Source organism: Pteropus medius, unplaced genomic scaffold (assembly GCF_902729225.1).
Source record: "Pteropus medius unplaced genomic scaffold, Ma_sr-lr_union100, whole genome shotgun sequence".
NCBI classification, from domain to species: domain Eukaryota; kingdom Metazoa; phylum Chordata; class Mammalia; order Chiroptera; family Pteropodidae; genus Pteropus; species Pteropus medius.
Genome location: NW_024350927.1, coordinates 10,300,171 through 10,323,468, shown reverse-complemented (window position 1 = coordinate 10,323,468; position 23,298 = coordinate 10,300,171). Strand labels below are relative to the sequence as shown.

At 67.1% G+C, this 23,298-nt stretch overlaps 1 protein-coding gene across 18 annotated transcripts in view; it reads right to left on the bottom strand.

The window, feature by feature from the left end:
- The window catches only part of MEGF6 (multiple EGF like domains 6), an 87,181-nt gene that overhangs the window by 11,116 nt on the left and 52,767 nt on the right, over positions 1–23,298 (bottom strand). For 15 of the 18 annotated variants that reach the window (XR_005648562.1, XR_005648563.1, XR_005648565.1 and 12 more), the window contains 16 exons: positions 19,134–19,256; positions 10,798–10,923; positions 9,832–9,954; positions 8,489–8,611; positions 8,063–8,200; positions 7,349–7,468; positions 6,854–6,976; positions 6,181–6,330; positions 5,707–5,838; positions 4,934–5,062; positions 3,744–3,872; positions 2,894–3,028; positions 2,680–2,814; positions 1,024–1,149; positions 326–457; positions 129–257 (listed from right to left, as the gene is read on the bottom strand). Coding sequence is in view for 12 of the 18 variants with exons in the window: in XM_039842387.1 (XP_039698321.1) it covers positions 129–257; positions 326–457; positions 1,024–1,149; positions 2,680–2,814; positions 2,894–3,028; positions 3,744–3,872; positions 4,934–5,062; positions 5,707–5,838; positions 6,181–6,330; positions 6,854–6,976; positions 7,349–7,468; positions 8,063–8,200; positions 8,489–8,611; positions 9,832–9,954; positions 10,798–10,923; positions 19,134–19,256 (2,073 nt within the window). In the remaining 6 variants the exon portion in view is untranslated. The remainder of the gene's footprint in view (positions 1–128; positions 258–325; positions 458–1,023; positions 1,150–2,679; positions 2,815–2,893; positions 3,029–3,743; positions 3,873–4,933; positions 5,063–5,706; positions 5,839–6,180; positions 6,331–6,853; positions 6,977–7,348; positions 7,469–8,062; positions 8,201–8,488; positions 8,612–9,831; positions 9,955–10,797; positions 10,924–19,133; positions 19,257–23,298) is intronic. The other 3 variants (XM_039842397.1, XM_039842400.1, XM_039842398.1) reach the window with 2 other exon arrangements.

The following is a 23,298-nucleotide window of genomic DNA, read 5'->3' as shown; positions in this document are numbered from 1 at the left end:
GCGCCAGCCCAGCGGGGGCCCTGGGCACCACAGCCAAGCCGGGGTACGGGGCCTCCTGCCCGCTCCCGGCCCCCCAGGTTCTGGGTGGAGGTCTCTCCGGGGAGGAACGCTGGACGAGGGTCCCCTACCTCTCTGGCAGCTGAGGCCGGTCCACCCAGGGGCACAGCTGCAGCGTCCGGTCACCGGGTGGCAGTGCCCGTCGTTGGCACAGGAGCACCTCGTGTGGCAGCCAGGCCCGAACCAGCCCGCGGGGCACTCTGCAGGGTGGGAGGTTCAGCCAGGGGGGCCGGGCCCACGGGCTGGGCTGGGGCGGCGCGACACTCACCGTGCTGGCAGCGGCTGCCGGCATAGCCGGGGCGGCACCGGCAGGCTCCCGTCTCGGGCTCACAGTCAGCACCATTCTCACACGCTGGGCAGATCTCCTGGCAGCCGAGCCCCCAGCGGCCCTCTGGACAATCTGGCCGCCCCACGGCCAGTCAGTCCCCCGGGGCCGTGCTGGGCCTGCCTGGCACAGCACCGAAGCCTGTGCCCAGGAGCGGGCCTCGCTGCTCCCATCTGAGCCGGCCCAGGGGTGGGGGAAAATGGGCCATGGGAATTCCCAGCCCCTTGGGCTGCAGGCTGCAGGCTGCCATCCCCAGAACAGGGGTTCCTGCCCCCCCGGACGGCTCAACAGGCACAACAGGGGGCCCATCGGGGGGGCCAGGAACCCCCCACACAGTCAACAGGGAGCCCATAGGGCAAACTGCAGGCCCCAGGGAGGGCTGGGGGCTCTGCCGGCCAACCTGCCCCCATGGCTGACAGGTTCCTGGCGCCCCTCTGTGGGCACGGCCAGCCAGGGCAGCCGGAGACCCCACACTCCCAGACCCAAGGGCTCCCACAGCTGCTGTGGACGGGCCTGGGCTCCCCAGAGCTCCCCAGGCACAACCCAGACCTGGGCTCTGCACACACGACCCGGGCTGGGGCCCCACTGGAGTCGTACAGCACAGGGCGGGGAGGGGACCGCAGGGCACGCCCGCCACTCACCTGTCCCACAGTCGTCCCCAGTTCGCCCAGGCGGGCACAGGCACCGCCCGGTGACCCTGTCACAGGAGGCACCCCCACAGGAGCAGGAGCCTGAGCAGTTCACACCAAACGTCCCCGCCAGGCACTCTGCAAGAGGGGCAGGACCTCAGCTACCCCCATGGAGCTGTCCTCCTCCCCACCGGCCCCCCATCCGCCCCTGCCCAAGCCAGCTGCTGGACACAGCCGGGGTGCCCGGGGCGACCAGGGCAGTCACAGGAGTGGGCAGGGGACGGGGGACATGGGACAGGGCGCGAGGGGCCCGTTTGGGCTGACCGTGCGTGGGGGAGTCGGGAGGGGCAGCCACGGGCAGGTCTGCGGTGTGGGGGGGGCTGCCACACGGCGGGGCATGTGAGACCCTGAAAAGCGCCCATGGGTGGGGGGCAGGGCCGACTCCGCCCTCACTCCTGCCACCTGGATCGACCTCTGCCGTGGTCTCCGCAGAGTCCCCCACTAATGAGGACAGGGTCCTGAGAGGGCGTGGCCCACAGAGGCTCTGCCCCGGCCGGGGTTACCCGGGGAGCGGACGGGCCTGCCCACCCCATGCGGCTGCTGCTGGAAGGGGCTCCCCAGGCCGAGGAAGGCGTCACAGCACCTGGGGCCATGCCCGAGGACCCAGCCCCTGACCGAGCACCCACGCAGGGCTGGCAGTGGACAGGCCAGGGCCCTGATGGGGTCTGTGGGACAGAAGACACACTCAGCAAATCTTGTCATGAGGGCCCATTCCCTGTGGGCATCCACCCGCATCCCAGCGCAGGGCACAGGTATACGAATGTGCAGTAGGCAGTAGGGTGCAGGGCACGCACATGCATGGCACCCTTGCTGTGGGGGCAGGGACAGGCAGGCCAGCCTCAGGAGCCCCCTCTCCACGAACGGGGCAGACGCGTGCCTGGGGTGGTCACACTTTCCAGACCTAGCGGCAGAGGGGAGCCCATCGTTTCTATGAAAACATGTGCGTCATTTCCTGTGGCTCATCTTTAGGGCACTGGTGGTTTTTGAAGAAAACAGGAAAAGAAAGACTAAGGTCGGCGGCAGGGAAGGGCTGCCGCGAGCCCCTCGTCTCGGCAAACGGGCCGCTCACGTGTGCGTGATCTCGTGCACGCATGTGCGTGTGCATGTGGCGGGGATGAGCCCGCCGCCGTGCAGTGTGGCTCCCCGAGCCCCTGTGGAGCTGCTAACAGTGGCCCGGGACCGCAGGTCTGGGGGTCCCGGCTCGGTTCCCAGCCTGTGCCCCTCCCGTACTAATGGGACCACCCCCAGGAGCAGCTGCCTCTGGCTGGCTCCGGCCGCCAGGAGGGAGCCCCTGCACCCCGCCTCAGCACGAAGCACGCCCAGCACGCGGTGGGGTGAATGGGCGAGGTGGTGAATGACGTCTCTGGAGAGGCACTGACCCTTCTCTGGCCGGCCCCGGCCAGTCACGCCAGCTCCTGCCCAAGCAGCTCCCACAGGCACATGGAGACGGAGACCAGATGGCACCACAGCGGGTCGAGGCGCCACCCAGGCCTGGCCGCAGGGCGGGCTCCGCCTCCAGCTCACTGCACTTCTGGGGCCCAGCGCCCAGCTCGGGCTGGACGGCCCGCACCCCGCCCGCGCCCCGGGCACCAGGGATCAGCTGCTCACCTTGGTCACAGTGTCTTCCCCGGTAGCCGGCAGGACACTGCTTCCCACACTCGCCACTAACGGGGTCACAGGCCGAGCCCGGAGGACAGGCGCACGCCTGCCGGCACCCCGGCCCGAAGAAGCCGGGCTCGCAGGCTGCAGGGGGCGAGGAGAACGGGGTCTGCAGGGTGAGCCGGCCCAGGGACACCCCCGCCCCCAAGCCCGCGGCACTTACTGTCCTGGCATCGCTCCCCCCGGAAGCCCGCCTTGCAGGAACAGCTGCCATCCCTCCTGTCACACGCCTGCGTGTTCCGCTGCTCGCACCGGCACTCCTCCGAGCAGCCAGGCCCGAAGGCCCACGGCGGGCAGGCTGCACCCACGGAGCCGTGAGGGCCTGCCGCCTGCACGCGCCCCCCGCCCCGCCCCGCCCCGGGCCCGGGCCTCGGTTTACTGGGCTGTCCCCGGGACCCGGCACAGAGCTGGCACTACCCGCCCCAGCCACCGGTGTCCCAGAGGACCGGGCCACTGTGCCCATTTTATAGGCGAGATACAAGGTCTCGGTGAAGGGCAGGGGCTGGCCCTGGGTCACCCCACGTCCCAACTAGGAAATTCTTGGGGTCCCGGGATTTTCTCTCTGAATGGCCCTTCTCTAAAGCACTGTAAGGAGCTGCTGGGACAAGGCCACTAATTGTCATCCACCTTTTCTCCACTGCCCCTCCACGCCCCAGGTGTCTCGGGACCGGTTGGGGAAGGGGTGACCCCACTGGGGGCTCAGGAGTCGCCCTCGCCACCAGGAAACATCGAGGCCAAGACAAGCCCGGCACCCTGAAAGCTTCGAAGGAGGCCTGTCCACCCATAGGGCTAGGGACCACCACCCAGACACCCTGGGGGCCGGCATCCAAAGGACATGGCTTTGAGTCCATAGACCCAGGGAGGACCTCACGTTCCAGCCAGGGGACCTCACTGAGCCCCCCAATCCTCATCTGCAAATGGAAACAGTCACACCCAAGCCAGACTGTGGCGGTAAGGCACAGCGTGACAGCTTGGCACCTGGCCGCGGGCCACCTGCAGGCAGTGGGACTCACCCAGGTGGCAGAAGCGGCCGTAGAGCCCCGGGTCGCAGAGGCAGGCCCCGTAGACGCGGTGGCAGCGGCCCCGGTTGGCGCAGTGGCACTTCTTGCGGCAATGCTTGCCGTAGAAACCCTTGGGGCAGCCTGGGGGATGTCGGGGCCTCGTGAGTGCCCACCCCGACACGGCCCCCTGGCCCGAGGAGACGCTCCGAGGGCCCCAGCACCAGCGCAGGAGCTGAGAGTGGCTGTCGGGGCATGGCCTGAGGTCTTTGGGGCCACAGCAGCCTGAGGACACTGCATCCCAGACGGGGAGGGACCCAGGGGGTGGGTGAGGGTATCGCGAGGTCAAGGCAGTCACGAGATGGGCCCCACGATGGCCACCTGCCCTGGCTGGCCTGTCTCCCAAGGGCCAGTGGCCCAGGAGGGAGGCCAAGCACAGAGCACATGGGGGACACACACGAAAGACCTCAGCCCCACGCCCTGTGTCCAACCTATGTCTTCAGCGAACTGACTTCTGTCCGTCAGTGGTCACCTGGCCTGACCTCCAGACCTCGAAGAGGGAAGATCACATGGCCTCAGCTGGCCAAGGTCCAGGGTCCCAACTGAGCAATGGCTCTGACTTTCCTGCCCAGAGCGCTCCCCCTCGAAACCCCGCCCCACCCACCGTGCTCACAGGCCACCCAAGCACTGCGGACGGCCCGCTGACGACTGCCGTCGCTGGCTAAGGTGGGGAGTTCTCGATACACTAGCTATTTCTCCAGCAAGACAGACAGACTTTAAAGGTCTGAAGACCGAAAGATGAAGCATCAGTCACCTGAGAAAGTTACCTACACGGATTTTCGAATTCCTCCGGAAACGCTGACACTTCAGAATCAGAAAGGACATTAGTGTCGTCCCGTGCAGTCACGGGGCCGGGAGTGATCCCTTCTGCAAATCCCACCCACCCATTATACAGTGCTCCTGGAATGCTTCCAAGAACGGGGAGCTCACTACCTGACAGGAAAACCCATTCCAAAAGTGCTGCTTTCCTGTCAGGTCTTCACCTTCTGCTACCAATTAGGCCCCAGGAAAAGCAGCGAACTTGAAACTCAGTGCCTCCTCCGAGTCCCTGCCTCCCCGCCCTCGGGGAAGGAAGACAGACAGAGGGGGTGCTGCTGAGAGGCGGTGCCCCCGTCCGCTCCAGAGGCACTCCCAGAGGCACCCACCGTCCTCGCAGTGGGCCCCGCCGACACCTGGAGGGCAGCGGCAGGTCCCCGTCACGGGGTCGCAAGTGCCACCATTCTGACAGCTGCAGGAGGAGCTGCAGTTCTTCCCGAAGGTGTGCGGAGGACACGCTGCAGGGGGTGACAGGGAAGCACAGGGTCACTGGCCACAAAAGGACTCTGGGCCCAGAAGCCCCTCCATGGACACTGAGATAGCTTCCCGGCCAGAAGCAGCTGCCCAGAGCAGCCAACAGGACACTCAGGCTGCCGCCCCTCGTCACCGCCCACAGGCGGGGCGGGAAAGGGATGGCCACGCCCTCTCCCCCTGAACCCCGCCCTCCCCACCTGCCCCTTCGACAGGCAGACCGACGGTCAGAGTCACCACGGCCGAGACCACAGCACCAGGGCCAGCCCTGCTCTGGGGCCATGGGCCCGGGCAGCCGTTTTCAAACGCCCTCCAGCCACCGACGTGCCGTGCGGCCTGGGGACACCACGCTCCCACCTGGGGCGCGGCACGACTGGCCCACCCACTAGCCTCTCCTCCTCGGACACCCCTCGTCGTCTCAGCTGGACCCCCGTCTGACGTCTGTGACAGGCAGACGCCGGGCCCTGCTCCTTCCCCGGGCCTCCCAGCACCTGCGACAGTGCCTGGCAGAGCGGGTGGTCAGTAGATACTAAACCAATGAGTGAACGGATGGCCCCGCGAGGACCCCCGCCCGGGGCTAGCGAGGAGGAGGAAGTGGGGGCGTCCAGCGGCCCCGGGGCAGCGGCCTCACTCTCGTTGCAGACGAGGCCGGTCCAGCCCTCGGGGCAGTGGCAGCCGTCCAGGCCCGGGAGGCAGGCCCCTCCGTTGCTGCAGTCGTCACAGGTCAAGCTGCAGTCTGGGCCGAAGGAGTCATCCAGGCAGACTGGGGGCGGACGGAGAGGGGCCTCAGGTCCCGCCCGGCTCGGGTGCTCGGGGGCCCGCTCTGGCCACGGGCCCGAGGCAGGCACGAAGGCGCCCTCTGCCCGCGCAAGGCCCCATGGGCAAGGTGGGAGGAGGGAGCCGGACACTGGGGCCCGGGAGGGCCCTAGCCGGGAGCCGGGGCCCAGGGCAGCCCAGGCCGAGGCCTGGACGCCCTGTGCAAACCGAGCTGGTGGCTGAACCTCTTGGCCTGTGCCAACAAGGCCACTGCAGGGCCCTTCCTCACGCCCCAGACCGAAGGGTTGCCCGAGGGGGCCGAAGCCCGGCAGGCCCGACCGCCTCTCACCGAACTTCTCGGCCAGCGTGTGCTCGCCACGGGCCTCCACCGCCTCCTCGGCCCCGGCGGAGTCGTCCTGGAAGGTGGGGGGCAGCTCGTCCCGCAGCACAGTGACGTGGGGGAGCGGGCCGTCCAGGTCCAGCTCGGCCGTGTCCAGAGCTGGGCGGCACACAAAGGCCCCTTAGCCCCTGCCACTCACCCGTCCTTAGATGCCTCCTCTGCCCCTCGGTGCCCAGGGCCAGCTGAGGGCCCCCCACCCCCGGAGCCGCCACCTGCAGCCCCTCCTCACCCGGTCTTTGGGGAGGGAGGCTGGTCCCAGCTGCTCTCCTGAGCCTACTTCTCAGGGCAGGCAAGACCCCGAGCCCCAAGGATCCCCAGGCTCCCGCCCTGGCCCTAGGGACCCCGAGCATGGGGGGCAGGGACGGGAGCAGCCCCTGCCCCCCTGGACGCTGTCCTCAGCCCCAGGGGTATGTCCCTTCTCTCACTGGGCAGACCAGCAGCTGGACCACTCTACCCGCCCTGGGGATGCCTGTCTGACCAGCCCCTGACCCCACCCTGCGGCCCCGGCCAGTCCCGCAGCGGGAGGCTGGGCTGAGGTGACGTCCACCCTGCCCGGAAAGTGGGTACTGAGAAGTCAGGGGCATGGCGCTCCGGGCAGCGGTCCCCGGGGTGACAGACTCACGGATGCAGCCCCTGCGGTCCTCGTCCAGCTGGAAGCCGGCCTCACACGAGCAGCGAAAGGAGCCGGCCAGGTTGGCACAGTGGTGCTCACAGCCACCGCGGCCGGACGCGCACTCGTCCACGTCTGCGGGCAAACCAGGGCTGCTGGGGCCCATCCTCCGGGGTGGGGGACGCGGGAGGCCCCTAGTGCCCAGCTATGCCCAGAGGCCCAGAGGCCCAGGGGCCATGCTAATGGGTGACGCCCCTGCTGCAGCCATCCTCCCCCCCAGGGTCGGAGTGACAGCGGACACCCTGCCCGCGGGAGGCCAGGCCGAGAGCAGCCAGGGGTGCAGACCCCACTCTGTGAGAGAGGTCAGGGACCACAGGCCGGGCAGTGAGCAGGCCGGGCCAGATAGCCGTGCCGACAGCCGACGCTCAGAAGCAGGGCACAGGCAGGGCGAGCCGCCCCCTGGCCCCTGCCTGGGCGGCCCCTGCCCTCCCCGGCTGGCCGGCTCACCTTCACACCCGCAGCCGTCGGCGCTGAGTCGGTAGCCGGCGTAGCAGCTGCACTCGTACCCGCCAGGGCTGTCGCTGCAAGCCTGCTGGCAGCACGGCGCATCGGCACAGTCGTCGGTGTCTGAGGGCACGCACAGGAGCCGGGCTGGCACTGGTGCCGCCTGCGCGCACGCCCCTGCCACGCCCACCAGTGCACGCACGCCCCCACGCAGATGCACCATCGTGTGCACAGCCACATACAATCCACAGGCACCACGTGCATGCCTGGTCCTGTCCACACACGTCACGGCCTCAGGGCCCCCCTGCCTGCTGTGGGCTCCGAACCGGGGTCAGGGGGTTGGCGAGGGCCAAGGAGGGGTGGGGCCAGGGGCGGGGGGCAGGGATGCCATCTTGGGGGCCGGGTCTCCCCGTGGGGTGGGTGCCCTCGCACACCACAGAGTTTTGAGTTTCTCCAGCACAGGGAATTTAACCAAGTGACCAAGCTGAGCTGGAGGGGTTTTGATGGGGCCAGCGGAGTGGGGGCTCAGTGGGGTCACGTGTTGCCTCTCACCGGGGCCCCCTCTGGCTGCCCTCCCCCGCCCCCTGGCCGGGGCAGAGAGAATGTCGGGTGTGCGAGCAGGGAGCTCTGCATCGTGGCATCAGGCCAGTCCCCAGACGGGGCGGCCCTGAGTCCCTGGTCCGGGGCAGTGGGCACCAGGAGGGAGCCGGCTCGCACCAACGCACGTCTTCTGGTCCTCATCCAGCTCGTAGCCACGGGGGCAGCTGCACAGGGGCCCCGTACTGCTGTGGCTGCAGCCGTGGGAGCAGCCGCCGTTGTTGGCCTCACAGCTGTTCACAATCTCCATCTCGATCCCTGAGACCAGACCCACCACCAGGGACGTGGGACAGGGTCTGTGGTGACACCCCTGTCACCTGGTGTGGTCCCTCCCAACACAGCAGCCAACCCGGAGGCCCCAGGCCCACACTGCTAGGACAGTGGCAGCATGGAACTCCTGGGCCGGTGGGCTCAGGGAACCTGGCCCTCCTGGCCACGCCCCCGGCCCTCCTGGCCAACCCCCAGCTCTCAGCCGAAGCCAGCTGGCAGCCCATCCGGGCAAGGCTGGTACGTTTCCGGCCCCAAGCACCGCCACTGTCCACTCACTGTAGCACTGCCGGCCGTCAGCTCCCAGTTCATAGCCTGTGTGGCACACACACTTGAAGGACCCGCGAGTGTTGAGGCAGCTGTGGGCACACTGGGCCAGCCCTGTGGCACACTCATCCACATCTGGACAGGAGAGAGGAGGGGGTCTCTGGGCCTCTGGGCTGGGCGGTGCACCCCCAAGGCAGTGCCTTACTGTGGACGGGGCCGTGCCGGGGGCCAGGGCTCAGGCGCCCTGTGCCAGGAGGAGAGCCACCCCGTGCCAGGAGGAGAGCCACCCCGTGCCAGGAGGAGGGCCACCCCATGCCCTGTTCCGCCTTCCCATTCTGCGGCTCCTCTGAGCGCCCTGTATCTACCAGCGAGCTTCGCGTGCGAGACCACCCCGGGGTGGGCGGTGGGGGGTGGGGGGGGACGGCTGCAAGTCTGCACTCTGGAGCCCCAGCCGCTGGCGCTCAGGCCCCGCCAGCAGCATCAGGCAAGGGGCTCTGCCTCCCCGAGCCCATGGTCCCTCGGCTGTGCCCTCCCCGCTCTAACCAGAGCCCCTGTCCAGGCCCGGTCTGGGAGGGGCCTCTTCACTCTCGCCTCTGGGGGCAGCAGGACAAAATGCCCACCAGCTGATATTGGCATGCGGCTATCAGCACTGGCCATCGGGACCCGAGTCCCACTGTCCCCAGCCACAGCTTGGGTCGTGCCTCCTACGATTCTCGGCATGAAGAAGTCCTCTCTCCCACTGTGCCCGCCAAGCCACCCGCACCCACAGCGACACTGGAAAGCATTTCCGAAAGGCTTCCCTGGGACCCGCTCACAGCCACCTGACAGGACACACACAGACCCCTCCCCAAGGCTGCTGCCGCAGAGCTGCGTGTCCCGGGCAAAAGAGGGGACACCCCGAAGTGACTCGGTGACTGCGGACACAGAGCAGCGGAGGCCGCTGCAGCCTTGGGCAGGGGGCACGCTCCAGGAAGGGGTGCCTGGCGGGGATCGGGGTGATTCTGACCTCACACGGTGACAACCACAGACACCCCGGAAGCCGACGTGTGAGAAGTCACCGGACTCGGGTGACGCTGCCCCTTTTTTCTTCCTAACTCGTTTCCCTAACGAGCTCGTCTTGCTTGGACACCAGAAATGTTTGAAAGTGAAAACGCAGCCTGAGACGCCGCGTGGAGGCTCCTCCCGAGTGTGTTCCCGCGCCTCCGCCCCGGCCCCCGGCCCCCAGCAGGGCGATGAGCCCGGGTCACCCCCAGGCAGCTGGCCTCAGCGGGCCCTGAGGCGGGGCTGAGCGGGGGCGGGACCTAGGGGCGGGGCCGAGGGCAAGTGGGGCGTGGCCAAGCGGGGGCGGGGCTTACCTTCGCAGGCCTTGCGGTCCGCCGCCAGCTGGTAGCCCGCGTGGCACTCGCAGTGCGCGAGGCCCCGGAGTGCCTGGCACGTGTGCATGCAGCCGCCGTTGCGGTCCGCGCACGGGTGTCTCCCTGCGGCCACCGCGCGGAGGAATTGAGGCAAAGGGGAGAGGTTAGGGTTGGAGGTTGGGGCTCTGGTGGATTCAGGGTGCTTGGTCCAGGGTCTCGCGTGAGGCCCCACCTGGTGCTCTCGTCCCTCCTGCTCCAGTCTGACGGGCGGGGCAGTGGGTCTCCGTCCTCCCAGATGTGGGGCCCCAGAGACACCCCTGAGAAGGCAGCAGGGAGCAAGCTAGCTCCCCCTGGGCCTCTCTTCCTTGTTGGAGCCACATGCCTGGCAGCTCCCCCAGCCCCATGACCCTGTGCCACTCTGTACCCACTGCTGGCCAGGCCCCTCGGGCCTGTCCACTCTCACTCCTGGCCTGGGACCCAAGAGGCCATCTCGGGGGTGGGGAACACTGTCTCAGCACCTGCTCTGCCCCAGACCTCCACTTCCAGATCTCAAGGAGACCCCTGAGCCTGCTCCCTTTCTTCATCAGGAAAGCCCCCTCCTCCCTCGACAGGCAGCCTGACACCCAAGGGCAAGATGCCAGACGGGGCCTGGCCAGCCCCCAACACCTGAGGGCTGGGGCCTGGGACTCATATGCCCTGCCGAGCCCAGGGTGGGACTCGGACCTGAGGATCACGCAGGATGCCCCGGTCCTGAGCTTCCTGTCCCCACAGACGTGCAACCCCAGAGTACGGCCTAATGAGCTTCATCCCTGACATCTGCCAGGTGCTGGGCGATGCCTCCCCGAGGCCCCCTCCGGCCCCAGCAGCTCACGCAGGGAGGTGCTTCCTGTCGTGCCTGGATCAGGCTGCAGGGTCCCTGGGGGTCCCAGGCCTGGCTGCCCCTCCGGAGGGCTGGCACACACTCACGGACACAGCGCTTGCCGTCCTCCTGGAGCTGGAACTCAGGCCAGCACTGGCAGCGGTGCTGGGTCGCCGTGAGCTGGACACAGTCATGCTGGCAGCCACCGTTGCCCACGGCGCAGGAGTTTATGGCTGAGGACACAGAGAGGAGCCCTGGTCAGCCCAAGAGGACGGCATGACCAAGGAGCCCCAAGGAGCAGGGGCGGCAGGTGACCAGCTCTTCCAAGATGCTCCAGGGCCCTCAGGGGCTTCAGAGGGCGGCACCGCCCGTGTCTGGTCTCCAGCCTGGCTTCGCTTCTGGGCCACACGCAGGAGGCGCTGCACAGCCGATGGCCCTCAGTGGAAGCCGGGTGCAGAATGCTGGGGCCCCACGGAGATCCAGGGTGTCCAGGACTCAGAGGCCAAGCAAGCTGGGAGGCCCCCTGGAGGAGGTGGCAGGCCAGCGGGGGTGCCGGGGGCCCAGGCACCCCACTATCTCGGCTGTCAGGCAAGGGCAGAGGGCAGCCGTGGGCTTGCCGTGGATAACATCGTGGCCTGCAGGCCCGGCCCCCAGTTCCTGACAGCTCCTAGTGCAGCTCTGGGGCCCCACCCTTCACCTGACCTCACTCAGTCCCCACTCCTCCCGGTGGCTGTGGGGGCAGCACTGGGTGAGGCCACAGAGTCAGCGACCCGAGTCCCAGGGCTTCACGCTCAGGCACCTACAGGGCGAGGCTCTGCCCGGTCGGGGTGGCCGAATGGGTGCCCGTGCCCTGGGGATGGGCCAGGGCCGTGCCCGGAGGGGAGCTGAGTGAGGCTGGGTGCCCAGGATGGACACTGGGTCTCTGGCAGCCCCCTTGAGTCTGGCAGTGGCCTCGTGGTTAGGGAGGGATCACCCTGCGCTTGGGAGCAAAACCACCAGAATGGGGTGCTGTCCGTGCCCCAGCAGGTTGGGACCCGGAGCAAAGCTGAGCCTAATTACTGAAAGACCGGGACTGCTGTGGGGGCAGGGATCCACGTGACGTGCCACCTGCGCTGTCACTCGCCACAGACCCCGGGGCTGCCGGCCTCCGGGTGCGTTTGGGAGGCCATTTGTTGTCCGTGTGTGGGCGCCAGGCAGGAGGGCAGGAAGTCCGGGGCAGAGCACGGTGTGGCCCAGGCCTCGGAGGAGGCTGGGGCCACACTGTCTGCCAAAAGCAAGGACACTCAGAAAAAGCCCAACAGGACTCACGATGCTTCCCTGTCCCCAACGCGGGCGAGTGGGTGGGGAGCCGGTGCTGAGAGTCCCCGCCAGGGGCCACGCCAGCTGTAGTTTGGGGGACGACACCCAAAGGTGGTACTTAAGGCTTTGTCCTGGCCATACATGGCACAGCAGGGAGGATCAGCAGACAAGGGGTCTGGGCAGAACTGAGGCAAACAAGGGCCACCTCCCGTCCCCGTCAGCCTCCGAGCGCCCTCCCTGCCCACCTACGCCCCCCCTCTGCCCTGATCCCCTGGCACAGCTCTGCTTACGCCTCCTCTGTCCGGAGCTGGCTGAGCATGGCCTGGGCCACCCCACTCCTGGGCCCTGCCCGTGTTTACAGCAGCGACCTTGCTCAGGTTCGTCACGGGGACCAGAAGCCCTGCCGGGAGGGCTCACAGAGACGGGGGCTTGGAGCCGAGGGCCGGGGGCCAGCTGGGCAGGCACTGCAGCTCAGAGGGGTCCCCAGGGGCTGCGGCAGGACCAGGAGGACGGGCAGAGCCCCGAGGCGCGCCCAAAAGCAATCTGACATCGGCCCACCGGGCCCACCGGGCAGGAGTCCCAGGCAGGGAGGCGCAGGCGGAGGGGTTCCAGGCCCCCTGTGCAGCCCGCACCCTCCAAGGCCCCCTCGAGCACCCCAGATGCTCCTGAGCTGTGCACCTGGGCAGCTGAGCCTGCACCATCCTGCTCAGTCCAAGCTGGGATCCCCAGGAAGCTGGACCAGGCAGCTCAGGGAAAGGCAGGTGGTGATGTTTCCAGGCCCCACGGATCACCCGTATCCCAGTGACCCCTGTCCGGCAGTCCTGCAACTCAGGGCCACACTCAGACCTGAGAGCCCACAAGAAGATGGGCAAGCAGGGGCTCCACAGCCCCTAAGGGGCTGAACGCTGACATCCCCCTAAACCCAGCCCCCATGTGCCTGTATTCAGAAGTACAGCTTTCACAGAGGTAACTAAAGCTGAGCGAGGTCGTCAGCATGGGGCCCTGATCCCATGGAGTTTGTGTCCTTAGGAGAAGAGACACGAGGTCTCCCTATCTCTCCCTGTGAGGACACAGCGCAAGGAGCAGCCAGGAAGCGCATTCTCAGGACTGGGTTGGCTGGCACCTTGACCGTGGACGTCCAGCCTCCAGAACGGTGAGAACACCAGCGTCCGTCCGTGGCACATGTTACAGAGCCTGAGCTGACCGATCCACCCTCACACCCCAGTCTGCAGATTCCGGGACGCAGGGCCTCGGCCAGGGGACCGCGGGTCCTAATGGAGCTGGGCTGACATTCCGTCTTCTGCCAGCAGGAGCCGCCCTACTCAGGAGCCTTGGGTGTGAGCTGGAAGCTGGGCCTGTAGACGGCAAGCGTCCTACAGGGTGGGGGGCCTACTCGGCCTGTGCTGGCGGCTCTCTGCTCCCGGGGGTGCAGGCGGCAGCACCTGGACCTGGGTCGGGGGCACCAGGCACCGTGAAGGAAGCGGTTGGCAGGGGCTGGGGACAGCCGACCGTGAAGGCTCCACGGGCAAGGCCCTGGCCCGCAAGCCTGGCACGCTGGCCAGCCCGAGCAGTCGGCGGAGGGACGGTGCCGTGGCAGGCCGGCCAGCAGGGAGCCTCTGGACGGGGGGCCGAGCCCACCAGTTCCCTCTGCTCAGCCTGGGAAGCAGCCGGGTGGTTTCAGGACCGGCTCCGCAGGGTGTTGTGGTGAGTGCCCTCAAAGTGGCAGTTCCTAAATCCCACGCGTGGTCAGTGGCCACCCGCAGCCCCTCCTTCCAGGAAGCCCTCTGCTGGGGACAGCACCAGGATGGCAGGACAGGAAGGGGGTGGCCGGCCTGGCTTGGTCAGGAGAGGGGACTCGCCTGGGCCGTGCCCACCCCCGTACCCACAGGCAGCTCGTGGGTCACCCGCTGCTCTGCTTTGTGCGTCCTGCCCTGTCACCCACTCTCTGGACAGGGCCTCCGCAAGTCATTCGTAGCCCACGTCCCAGAGGCGTGAGCCTGGGTGACACCAGCCCTAACATCACGGACTGCACACCCGCCAGTCCAGCCCTGCTCACCGGTCCCAGGGAGAAGGCACCAAAGACAGACCCCTCGGCGGGCAGTGGCAGGGCCCAGGACCCAGGCTGTGCTGCCCGCCTGCCTGCCAGGCACCCGTCCACCTCAGGGTCAGGCACACAAAGGCTCGGACCCCGAGGCTCATACTGCAGACTCCGCCCCTCGGCCGGCCTCACTCAGGCTGCCCGGCGCACCCCCACCTCGCACCACGCACCATTCTGCTGCCCTTTCAGCCACCGCCGGCCCAGTGAGCCCTCACCTCCCGCTGGGTTTCTGTGTCCAGCCTGGGGTCTATGGCCGCCGCCCCTTTCTTCCCTCCCTAGGTTGGGTGTGCAGCCCATCGGCCCCGGGCGCTGGCAGCCTGCACGTCTGGGGTCCTGGTCTCAGGCAAAGCCACGACTTCGCAGAGTCATCTGACAGGGCGGGAGCCGCCCTCCCTGCCTCCCAGTCCAGGCTCGGCGGCGGCCCCTGGGGCTGGGCGGGCAGGCTCCCCGGTGCGACCGCAGCCTGTGTCAGCTTCCAGGGGATCAGAAACATTTGCAGAACTGCATCTGCGGCTTTGCAGGAATGAGCTTTGCAGACAAGCCTGTGGTCTCCACATTTCTGCAGCCTGTGGCTGGGGCCGCCCCAGACACTGCCAGCAGCCGCCTCGGGGAGGGCCAGGCGCCTCCCCCAGGGTGTCCCCTCCAAGGCGCCGGGGGAAGGCTGGTGGGCCCCGTGCAGCCCCTCGATGTCCCCCCACGGGGAGACGCAGGCCTGGCTGCGGACGTGTCTGCCCCAAGGCCACAGGGCTTACCAGTGGCAGAGTCTGGAGGGAAGGCAGTGCCTGGGCACCCATGGACATAGGAGGGCCCGTCTGCCTGAGGGGAGGAGGACAGTAAGGAGGGAGGGGCGCCTGGGCCACCTTGGGGTGCACGCTGACAGCAGAATCCATCCCACAGCATCTATCCCAAAGACCTGATGGACGGAGGGTCCCCCTCTCCTCGGAAGGGTCCTCTGCTGGTTGAGCCAGAGACATCGCAATCCCCTCACACTGGCCCCAGGTGTGTCACGCGCCCTGGGGGACTCAGGGAAGCATCTGCGCCTAAGGCCAGGGTCCGGAAGAGACGGCCGGGCAGGTATCGTGCTGGCTCGGAACGCTGGCCACACGGAGCAGGGGGCTCCGCACACAGACTGAGGGCTGGTCCCCTCGGCCATGCACGTGATGTCAGAGGAAAGCCAGAGTGGCACCCCAGGCATGTCGCCCGACCACTGGGGAAGGAAAGCCTGGCTCGGAGCCCCGACGGTGAGAGGCAGGGTGGACCAGGCTTCGGCCTCGCTCGGCCCTGCCCCTCCCACCCCAGAGCCTGGGGCACACACCCAGGAGGGCACCCTGGCAATGAAGCACCCCAAGACATCCCACTGCTTCTGCTTCTCCTGCGGCCGGGCAGGACACGAGAGGTGCTCAGCGGCCTCCGGGCCTGGCCACTTCTCACGGCGTCAGGGCCAGTGGCGAAACCCTTGCTGCGAGTTCTTGCTTCTAAGAATCAAGACCTTTGTGTGTTCGATTTCCATAAGCTCTTTTGCAAGAGAGGGAGGCGTGGAGGCTGTGCATTCCCTGTCCCCTCCTTGCCTTGGAAGCGAGTTCCACCAAGAGTGTTTCAAGCCCCGCTTGTGTGTTTCAAGGCCCCCTTGTGTGTTTCAAGGCCCCCTTGTGTGTTTCGAGTCCCCCTTGTGTGTTTCAAGGCCCCCTTAAAGCGTAGTCTCCTCTGGGGGCTTCAGAGATCCCTCAGGGCCCACGATGTGGCACCACCCTGAAAGCCTCCAGCACACAGGGAGCCCCGCCCCACGCTGTGGACCAATGGCCACATCCCTCAAGCTTACTCGAGCTGCTGGGGGACGAGGGGTGGGACACCCGCAGACCTATTCCCGGCCTGCCCGCGAAGTCCCAGGAGAGCTCGCAGCACCCCTCCCCACAAGGAGATGCCAGCGGGCCGGGGGCGGGGGAGGGTTCAGAGCAGCTGTGCTCCAGCTGTGCAGACTGCCCCACAGCTGGCCTAGGCAGGGGAGGGGCACGGCTTCTACACTGATTCTTCCCATGACCCTCTGCTGAGGCCCGAGGGTGGTCTGGGCTCAGAGGGGTTCCCTGTGATACTCAGACGAAGCCACCGGCTCCTCTCCAGGCCCTATAGCCCAGGAGTCCCAGAGGAGAAGCGGGGAGGGTCTCACCCCGATCACTCTCTGAGCCCTCAGAGTCCCCAGCCGCCGAGCCAAGTAGGGCCCTACACTGGGCCCCATCCGGAAGCCCCTACGGGTGATCTGAGATGCTTGGCCACCCCTGCCCACCCCAGGCCAGCACGTCAAGTCCACTGCAGCCAGGGTGGGTCCCTTAGCAACCAAAAGGGACACATTAGCGAGAAGGGTGGGCTGTCCCTGGAGTAAAGGCTTCCTGCTCTGTTTGTGAGAAAGCCCCAAGAGACACCCCCTCGGCAAAGCCCAGGCCCCACAAGGAAGGCCAACGAACCTGCGCCAGTCCCAGAAACTCCCAGGAGACCTGCGGACCGGCCTGACACTGGCGGGGTATCGGCTCCCAGGAATTCCCGACACATGGAGTCCACCAACAGCCAAGCGTCTTGGGGTGGTCGCCTGGTGTGCCACAGGTGTGTGGGGAGTAGCCTGGGTGTGTGGTCTTGGAGTCTCGCCTAGATGCCACCTGGTGTGTGGGTGCACCTGGGTGTGCCCCGGGTGTGTGGAGATGGCGCCTGGGTGTGCCTGGTGTGTGTGCCCGGCGGGTGTGTGTGGAGGTGTGCCCTGGGTGTGCAGGTGCAGTGTGAAACAGGTATGGAGTGTGCCTGAGTGTGCCTGGGTGTGTAATGCCTGGGTGTGTGGGTATTACTTACCTGGGTGTTATTAATGGGATGCGCCTACATTTAAACGCACACCTCGGTGTGTGTCTTGGCGGGTGTGTGGGTGTGCCTAGGTATTGCATTGGAATTGCAGTGTGAGCAAGGCAGTGATAACCAGGTGTGCCTGGGTGTGCCCTGGTGTAATATACTGCCCTGGAGTGTGTGGGTGTGCCACAAGGTGTGTGCGTTGCCACCTGGGTGTGCTATCAGTGTGTGTGTGCGCGGAATTGTATGTAGGTATTACCCTGGTGTGCAATTTGGCAATGTGGCAGGTGTGTAGAGTGTACCTCACAGGTGTGTGTGCCCTGATTGTGTGGGTGCGCGGGTGTGTGGGTGCGCCTGGGTGTGCAGGTGCAGTGCATATTTCCCACTGAGAGTCACAGTCAAAAGAGGAAGCGACAGACGCAGGCCACACACAGCACCGGGGTGCGGGGGTGGACGTCCAGCCATGCGGAGGCTGGCACGCAGAGGAGCCGCCTCCGGGAGCAGCCAGGAGCTGGACACCAGCCCCGGAAGGCTGCAGAGAGCCCGTGCCCTGGGCCCACTGCTCAGCTGGGTGCCCAGAGTTGGGAGACGGCAGGCAGAGGGGGTGGTGTGGTCCCAGCAGCCTCGTGCCAGGATGTGCAGGTAGCCCGGGCATGTGAATGTGTGCTGGGGGGTGGGGGAGCCAGGGCCGGCAGAGGGACCCGGGACCCCTGGCACCAGACCTGGAAAGACCCTCAAAAATAATCTGGAGCCACAAATCAACACTTCCGGGCCCCAGTGCATGCATCTCTCGGGAAAGGCCACTGGGAGGCATTCCGGTGGGGCAATAGGGTGGGGGTCGGGGGATCGGGGTCAGAGGGACAACGCTTCCCACAGCTGGCAGCTCAAGGCCACTCTCAGAGGCCACTGTTAGTCCCTCCAAAGCTCTGAAGGGGGTCCTCCCCTTCACAGGCTGTTTACCCATCACCACCCCCGTCCCCCCCAACCTTCCGGCGTGTCGGCGAAGGCCACTGTCAGCACAGACGGGTGACTATGGAGACAGGAGGGTGTGTCCCAGCCCCCAGCCCCTCACAGGCAAGCCACGGCGAGGAAGCGGCAGTGGGCACCCACCGCCCCCCGCGAACGCCCTTCTTCAAGGAGAAGCCTGCCCCAGAGAGAGGACCTGGGGACACCAGAGGGCTCTGAGGCCAAAGAGCCCGCGGCCACGGCCCGGGAGCCCCCGCCCCAGCGGGCAGCAGCTGGGGGCTGCGCGCCGCGGCTTCGTCTGCAACCCATCACAGCATTCCTGCATCTGTTTCCACTTCGCGGCCCAGAGGAACTTTACGGGGCGGCTGCCCCGCTCCCCGAGCAGCCGGGCCATGTGAGCGTGTGCGGGGGGGCCCCCCAGGGCTGGCCGGCCGCCTGCCACATAGCAAGGCACACAAGAAAGAGGCCGCTCAGCCCGCGAGAGTGCTCAGGGTGTCCAGGGTGGAAAGAAGGGGCACCCCGTCCCCAAGGTCCCCAAGAAAGACCCCCACTCAACCAGCAGGGACAGCTCAGGCCCTCGCACCCGTGTCCAGAGCCAGCCAGGGGAGAGGTGAAGGAGGGCTCAACCCCAGACCCCTGGCCTCCAGCTTGCTGGGCCCTGGCCCTCCCCGCCTCTCTCCCCGTGACACCCCGAGCTGGTGGTCTGGGGGCCCGGCGCCCCATCGAGCCCATTCCCCACAGCAAAACAGACCCTGCAGAGGAGCCAAGGCTCAGGGTCCCACCGCTGGGTCACCCCGCCCGCCACAGCCCAATCCCCCAGGCTCCAAGAGTGGTCCCCAGCTCTCCTGCCCTGGCCAGGCCTCCCCGCCACACAGCAAGTGTCTGAGTCACCCCGAGTCTCCCCCAGCACCGCTGGCCTGCGTCCCCACTGACCCACCATGTGGCTTCTGCTGCAGAGGGCTCCCAATAGGACAGCAACCCAGGGGCTCTTCCTCAAGTCATGAGACCCCTCACCCCGGGAGGTGACGTGGGCATCCCAGCCCAAGTCAGGCGTGGCTGCAGGTGGTCCGTGGCCTGGGTGCGGGGGAGCCTCAGCTGTCCCACATGAGCGGAGCTGCAAGGTCCCAGGCCGGGCCCCGTCCGGCCTCACGGGGACCCCAGCCACTCCCAGACCTGGGCATGCCCAGGAGCGTGGGGGGACAGGCAAGGCCAGGAGCCCAGGTGGGAGGCGGCACGGGCCCGGGAGACGCTTACCTAGGCAGGTCCTGCCGTCCACGTGGAGCCGGAAGCCGGGTTTGCACTCACAGAGATAGGAGCCTGGCGTGTTCACACACCTGTGATGGCAGCCGCCACTGTGCACCTGGCACTCGTCCACATCTGGGCGGGGACAGGAGGCCGAGGGTTAACGGGCAGTACCCACCCAGGCGCTGGCCCCAGGGACCCCAGCAGGACCCCGCATGAGGACACCACCCCAGGCCCAGGTGCCAGGACCCAAACCCAAGACCTTCCCTCTCGGACCAGGCCTGCGACAGTCCCCAAGCCCCTCGCCCACGCCTGCCAGGCAGAGCAGAGTCGGCAGGATCCTAACCCAACACCTGGCCGGCCTGCTGGAGGGGAGAGTGGGGTCCTGACCTCTGGGGTCAGCCAGTACATGGGGAACAGGGTGTGGCCAACGTGGTGGTGGCTGCAGAGGGGCGCGGGCTCAGGCGGGGTGGCCCCTCCCCTGCTGCCTTTCCAGGCTGACCCTCCTCGGGGCCCGGGAGCCCAGAAGTGGAAACCCGTAACTCGGCAGATGGCTCCTCCCAGTCTTGGGGCGAAAGCCCGAGATAGCAGGGCAGTGGGCGTGTCCTGGATTAAACAGAGTCCCCCCAAACCCACATCCATGTGGAGCCTCAGACTGTGACCTTGTCTAGAAACAGGGTCTTTGCAAACGCAACCAGTTAAGGACCAGACAAGATAGTACGAGCCAACAGAGGGCCCCAAGTCCAAGACTGGGGAGGCGGGGGTGGGGGGCAAGGCAGCCCCGAGCCAAGGAGCCCGGGAGCCACCGGAGCTGCAAGGGTGAGGAAGGGAGGGTCGTCCCCGGGGTCGGAGGAGCTGCAGCTGACACCGTGATCTCGGACGCCCGGCCCCCAGAGCAGAGAGGGGGTAAGTATCCGTCGTGGATTTTATTTCGGCGGCCCCAGGGAGCAGGTGGTGTCCGCCTGGGGTCCTCCAGCAGGCTCCCCGTGTTGGGGACACGGGTCAGCACAGCAGACGTTGCCAGGACAGGATCTAGAGGAGGTCCCGAGCACTCCACTGCCAGGAGACAGGTCACACCTGAGGCCACTGCCTACCTGCACAAGACACCTGTGCCACCTTCTCCTCCACCCCCCACGCTGCTGCACTGTGCCATAGGCCAGAGAAAGGACTGATCAGAAGCAGACAGGCCAGCCCAGAGGTGCCCAGGGAGTTGGAGGGGCGGCAAGACCCCCCGCCCCAGTTTGGAGGCACAGGGAGCTGCACTCCAGGAGGGTCACCTCCTTCTGCAGGAATGCAGAGGCGAGGAGAAGGTGCCGGGTACCCTCACCCCCTCATCCCTCCCTCCAGGCCGACTTCCGCCAGGCTGGGCCTCGGGAGGCCAGGCAGCGACTGATGGCAGAAGGGAGCTAGGACGTCGCCGGCTGCCCCAGGCACCGGTGTGTGAGGCCAGTGCCAGGAGGGACCGAACCGCTTGGGAGACGGAGAGGGAGGCGGGGGCCTCTGACCCCGCCGCACGGAGACGGCAGGGCCCTGGGTCGCCGGGCATGGCCACGTGTCCTCCGGCCAGATGCCAGCTTCCCAGACCCGAGGGGAGGGCTGCCAGGAGGCACGTCCAGGGGAGAAACACACAGACACTCTGCTCACAGGGGTCCACTAGCCGAGCGTTTGGGGCAGCCGGGCGTCCGGGCCTGGAGCCCAGCCAGGCTGGCAGAGGCCCCGGCCTCCATCCGAACCAAAGGGCTAGCGCAAGATGCCGGTCGGCTCTGCTGGGACAAAGCAGGTTCCGGGGGCCGAGGCCGCAGCTGTGCGGGGACTGCGGCCGGACGAGCTGCTCCCAGGGGTGCGCGGGGCCCCTGAGGGGCGACCTGCTCCCAGGGGTGCGTGGAGCCACAGTCTCCCTCTAATTCTGCTCAGTAATCGGCCAGGTGCAGGCCGTCCGCAGCCCCCAGGAACACGCCCCCTCCAGGCTTCTCCCCTAGAACTCCTGCCAACTGAGCACCCGAGAAGGTGCCAAAGGTGGCACACGGCGGGTGGCTCTTCTGGGCGTCCCCAGAGCCTCCCCACCGGACTATGCTTCCCACGCGCACGAAACCCTTTCAGCAATCCACGCTCCGAGACCGTTCCCGGGGCTCCAGAAATGGCACGCACAAACCCCGGGAGCCAGGATGTCTGCCTGCGACTCCGGGGCCATGTGCTCCACGCGCGAGCCACGTCCACTCTGAGGAGACTCCTCAAGTCCCTCCCAAGCCCTGAGGCTGCCACGTGTACCCTGGTAACCCGTGGGCTCCCTCAGAACAAGCCAAGATTAGCAGGAAGGAGATAAAAGGCAAACGTGTAACAGCCCCCAAAGGAGCCCCAGGGGACAGAGGGAACGAGGCTGCTGCGGAAGGTCTCGGGTCACTGGGCCCTCTGTGGACGGTCAGCCGGGGGGACTGGGTGGAGGGGCAGACCCACACCCGCTGGGTAGGCTGGGGGAGGGCCAGCAGCACCCCCGATGGGGGCAGAGGACAGACCCCTCACTCTGAGACCCTGCGAGGTAAAGATGTGACTGCACAGGCACAGCACTGGGTATGGGGGCGCATAGTGAGGCTTTGCGGGGAGAGGAGCCGTGTGTGTTGTCCGACGGGGTGGGCAGGCAGACCGGGCCTCTACGTCCTGAGCGGCCTTGCCCAGCAGGCAGGTAGGGCAGGGAGCGAGAGCACCGATGTGCCCAGATGCGGCCCCAGAGGCAGGCACTGGGCGACGGGGCCCCTCCAGCCCGCTGGCCCTGACAGCCAGGCCTCCCTGCCCCGCTCCCACCCGCCGCCCACGTGACCCGGGCACCTCTCGCCCTCCTGCTGAGCAGAGGGGACGTTAAGACTCCGGCATCCCGTCCTCATGCCTGGCATTCGGGGCCTGCCACGTGGGGGACACAGGTAGGGAGCACTGAAGACGATGTACTGCTGACCGTGAGAAGGAGAAAGGACCATGAGCCAAGGAACGCGGCACCCCTAGAAGCCGGGAAGGGCGCGATTCCCCCCGGGGCCCCCAGAAGGGAGACCCCCCGCCGCACCTGGACTTTAGCCCGTTTCGGATTTCTGATCTCAGAACCGTAAGGGACCAGACTTGCGCTGGTGGCACTTGGTCACGGTGGCCACAGGAAAATGACACACAGCACGTCACTGCTATCGCTAGAGGCCTCTCCAGAGCTATGAGTCACGGGGTTCAGACCACCGAGCTGGGAGCCAGGCCCCTGACTCCCACGGTGGGGTCTGCCAGCCCTCTGGGGGGCTGGCTGCTCCCTGGGCGCCTCTAGAAGTCTGATTGCCTTCGTCCTGGCCCACAGGCTGGCCCTCACTGCACACAGGGACCCTGCAGTGGGCCCAGTGCCCTGGGACACCCCAATGGCGGGGCCCCCCAAAAGCATCGGTACCTTAGACAAACTACAGCAGAAGACTGCTCTCTCTGGGCATCACGGCAGTGTGGGCACCCCAGGCCGGATGAGAGCCCGGGGGCCGCCTCTCTGCCATGGCCACCCCTCCCTCCAGGGACACCGCCCGGCCCAGGGCAAACCCGCTCCGCGCTCCCCAGCCCGGGCCCAGCCGCCACACCACTGGTGCAGCCCTGAAGCCCAGCACTGTGCCTGGGCTGCAGCCATGAGGCCAGCGACAGCAGGCCAGTCCTAACCGGGGCAAGTTTAGGGAACAGCTGGGCCAGGCCCGGGTTCCGCAGGAAAGTCCCCGTGGCCCTCTTGCTGCCCTTAGCTGACGTACACGACCAGGCACTTGGCGGTTGGTAACAGGAACGGCCACACACTGGCACTGGGGGACACATTACTCTGTGAACACTGGGCCAGGTCCTCGGGGAGCCTGTCTGGCCCTGTGGTGTCAGCTGAGCCAGGGGATGGTAGCGCATCAAAATGCCCATCAGGCTGTTGAGAGCCTGTGGGGTCTCTACGACTGTCACCTAGTCACACCAGCCCCTGGTCTAGAGACACACAGCCACGGTGTAGTCGGCTGCCCCCACGGAAATCACCCCAAATAAGCCGGTTCTGAAGCCTCACCCACTCTTTCGAGAAAATCTGAGCCCTCTGGAACCCGGCCAGAGCTTTCGAGTTCAGATTCCTGCTTTCCCCACAAACACACCACAGGGTCCTCACCCCAGAGAGTGCACTCCCTCATCCGAGGGCTCTTCCCCT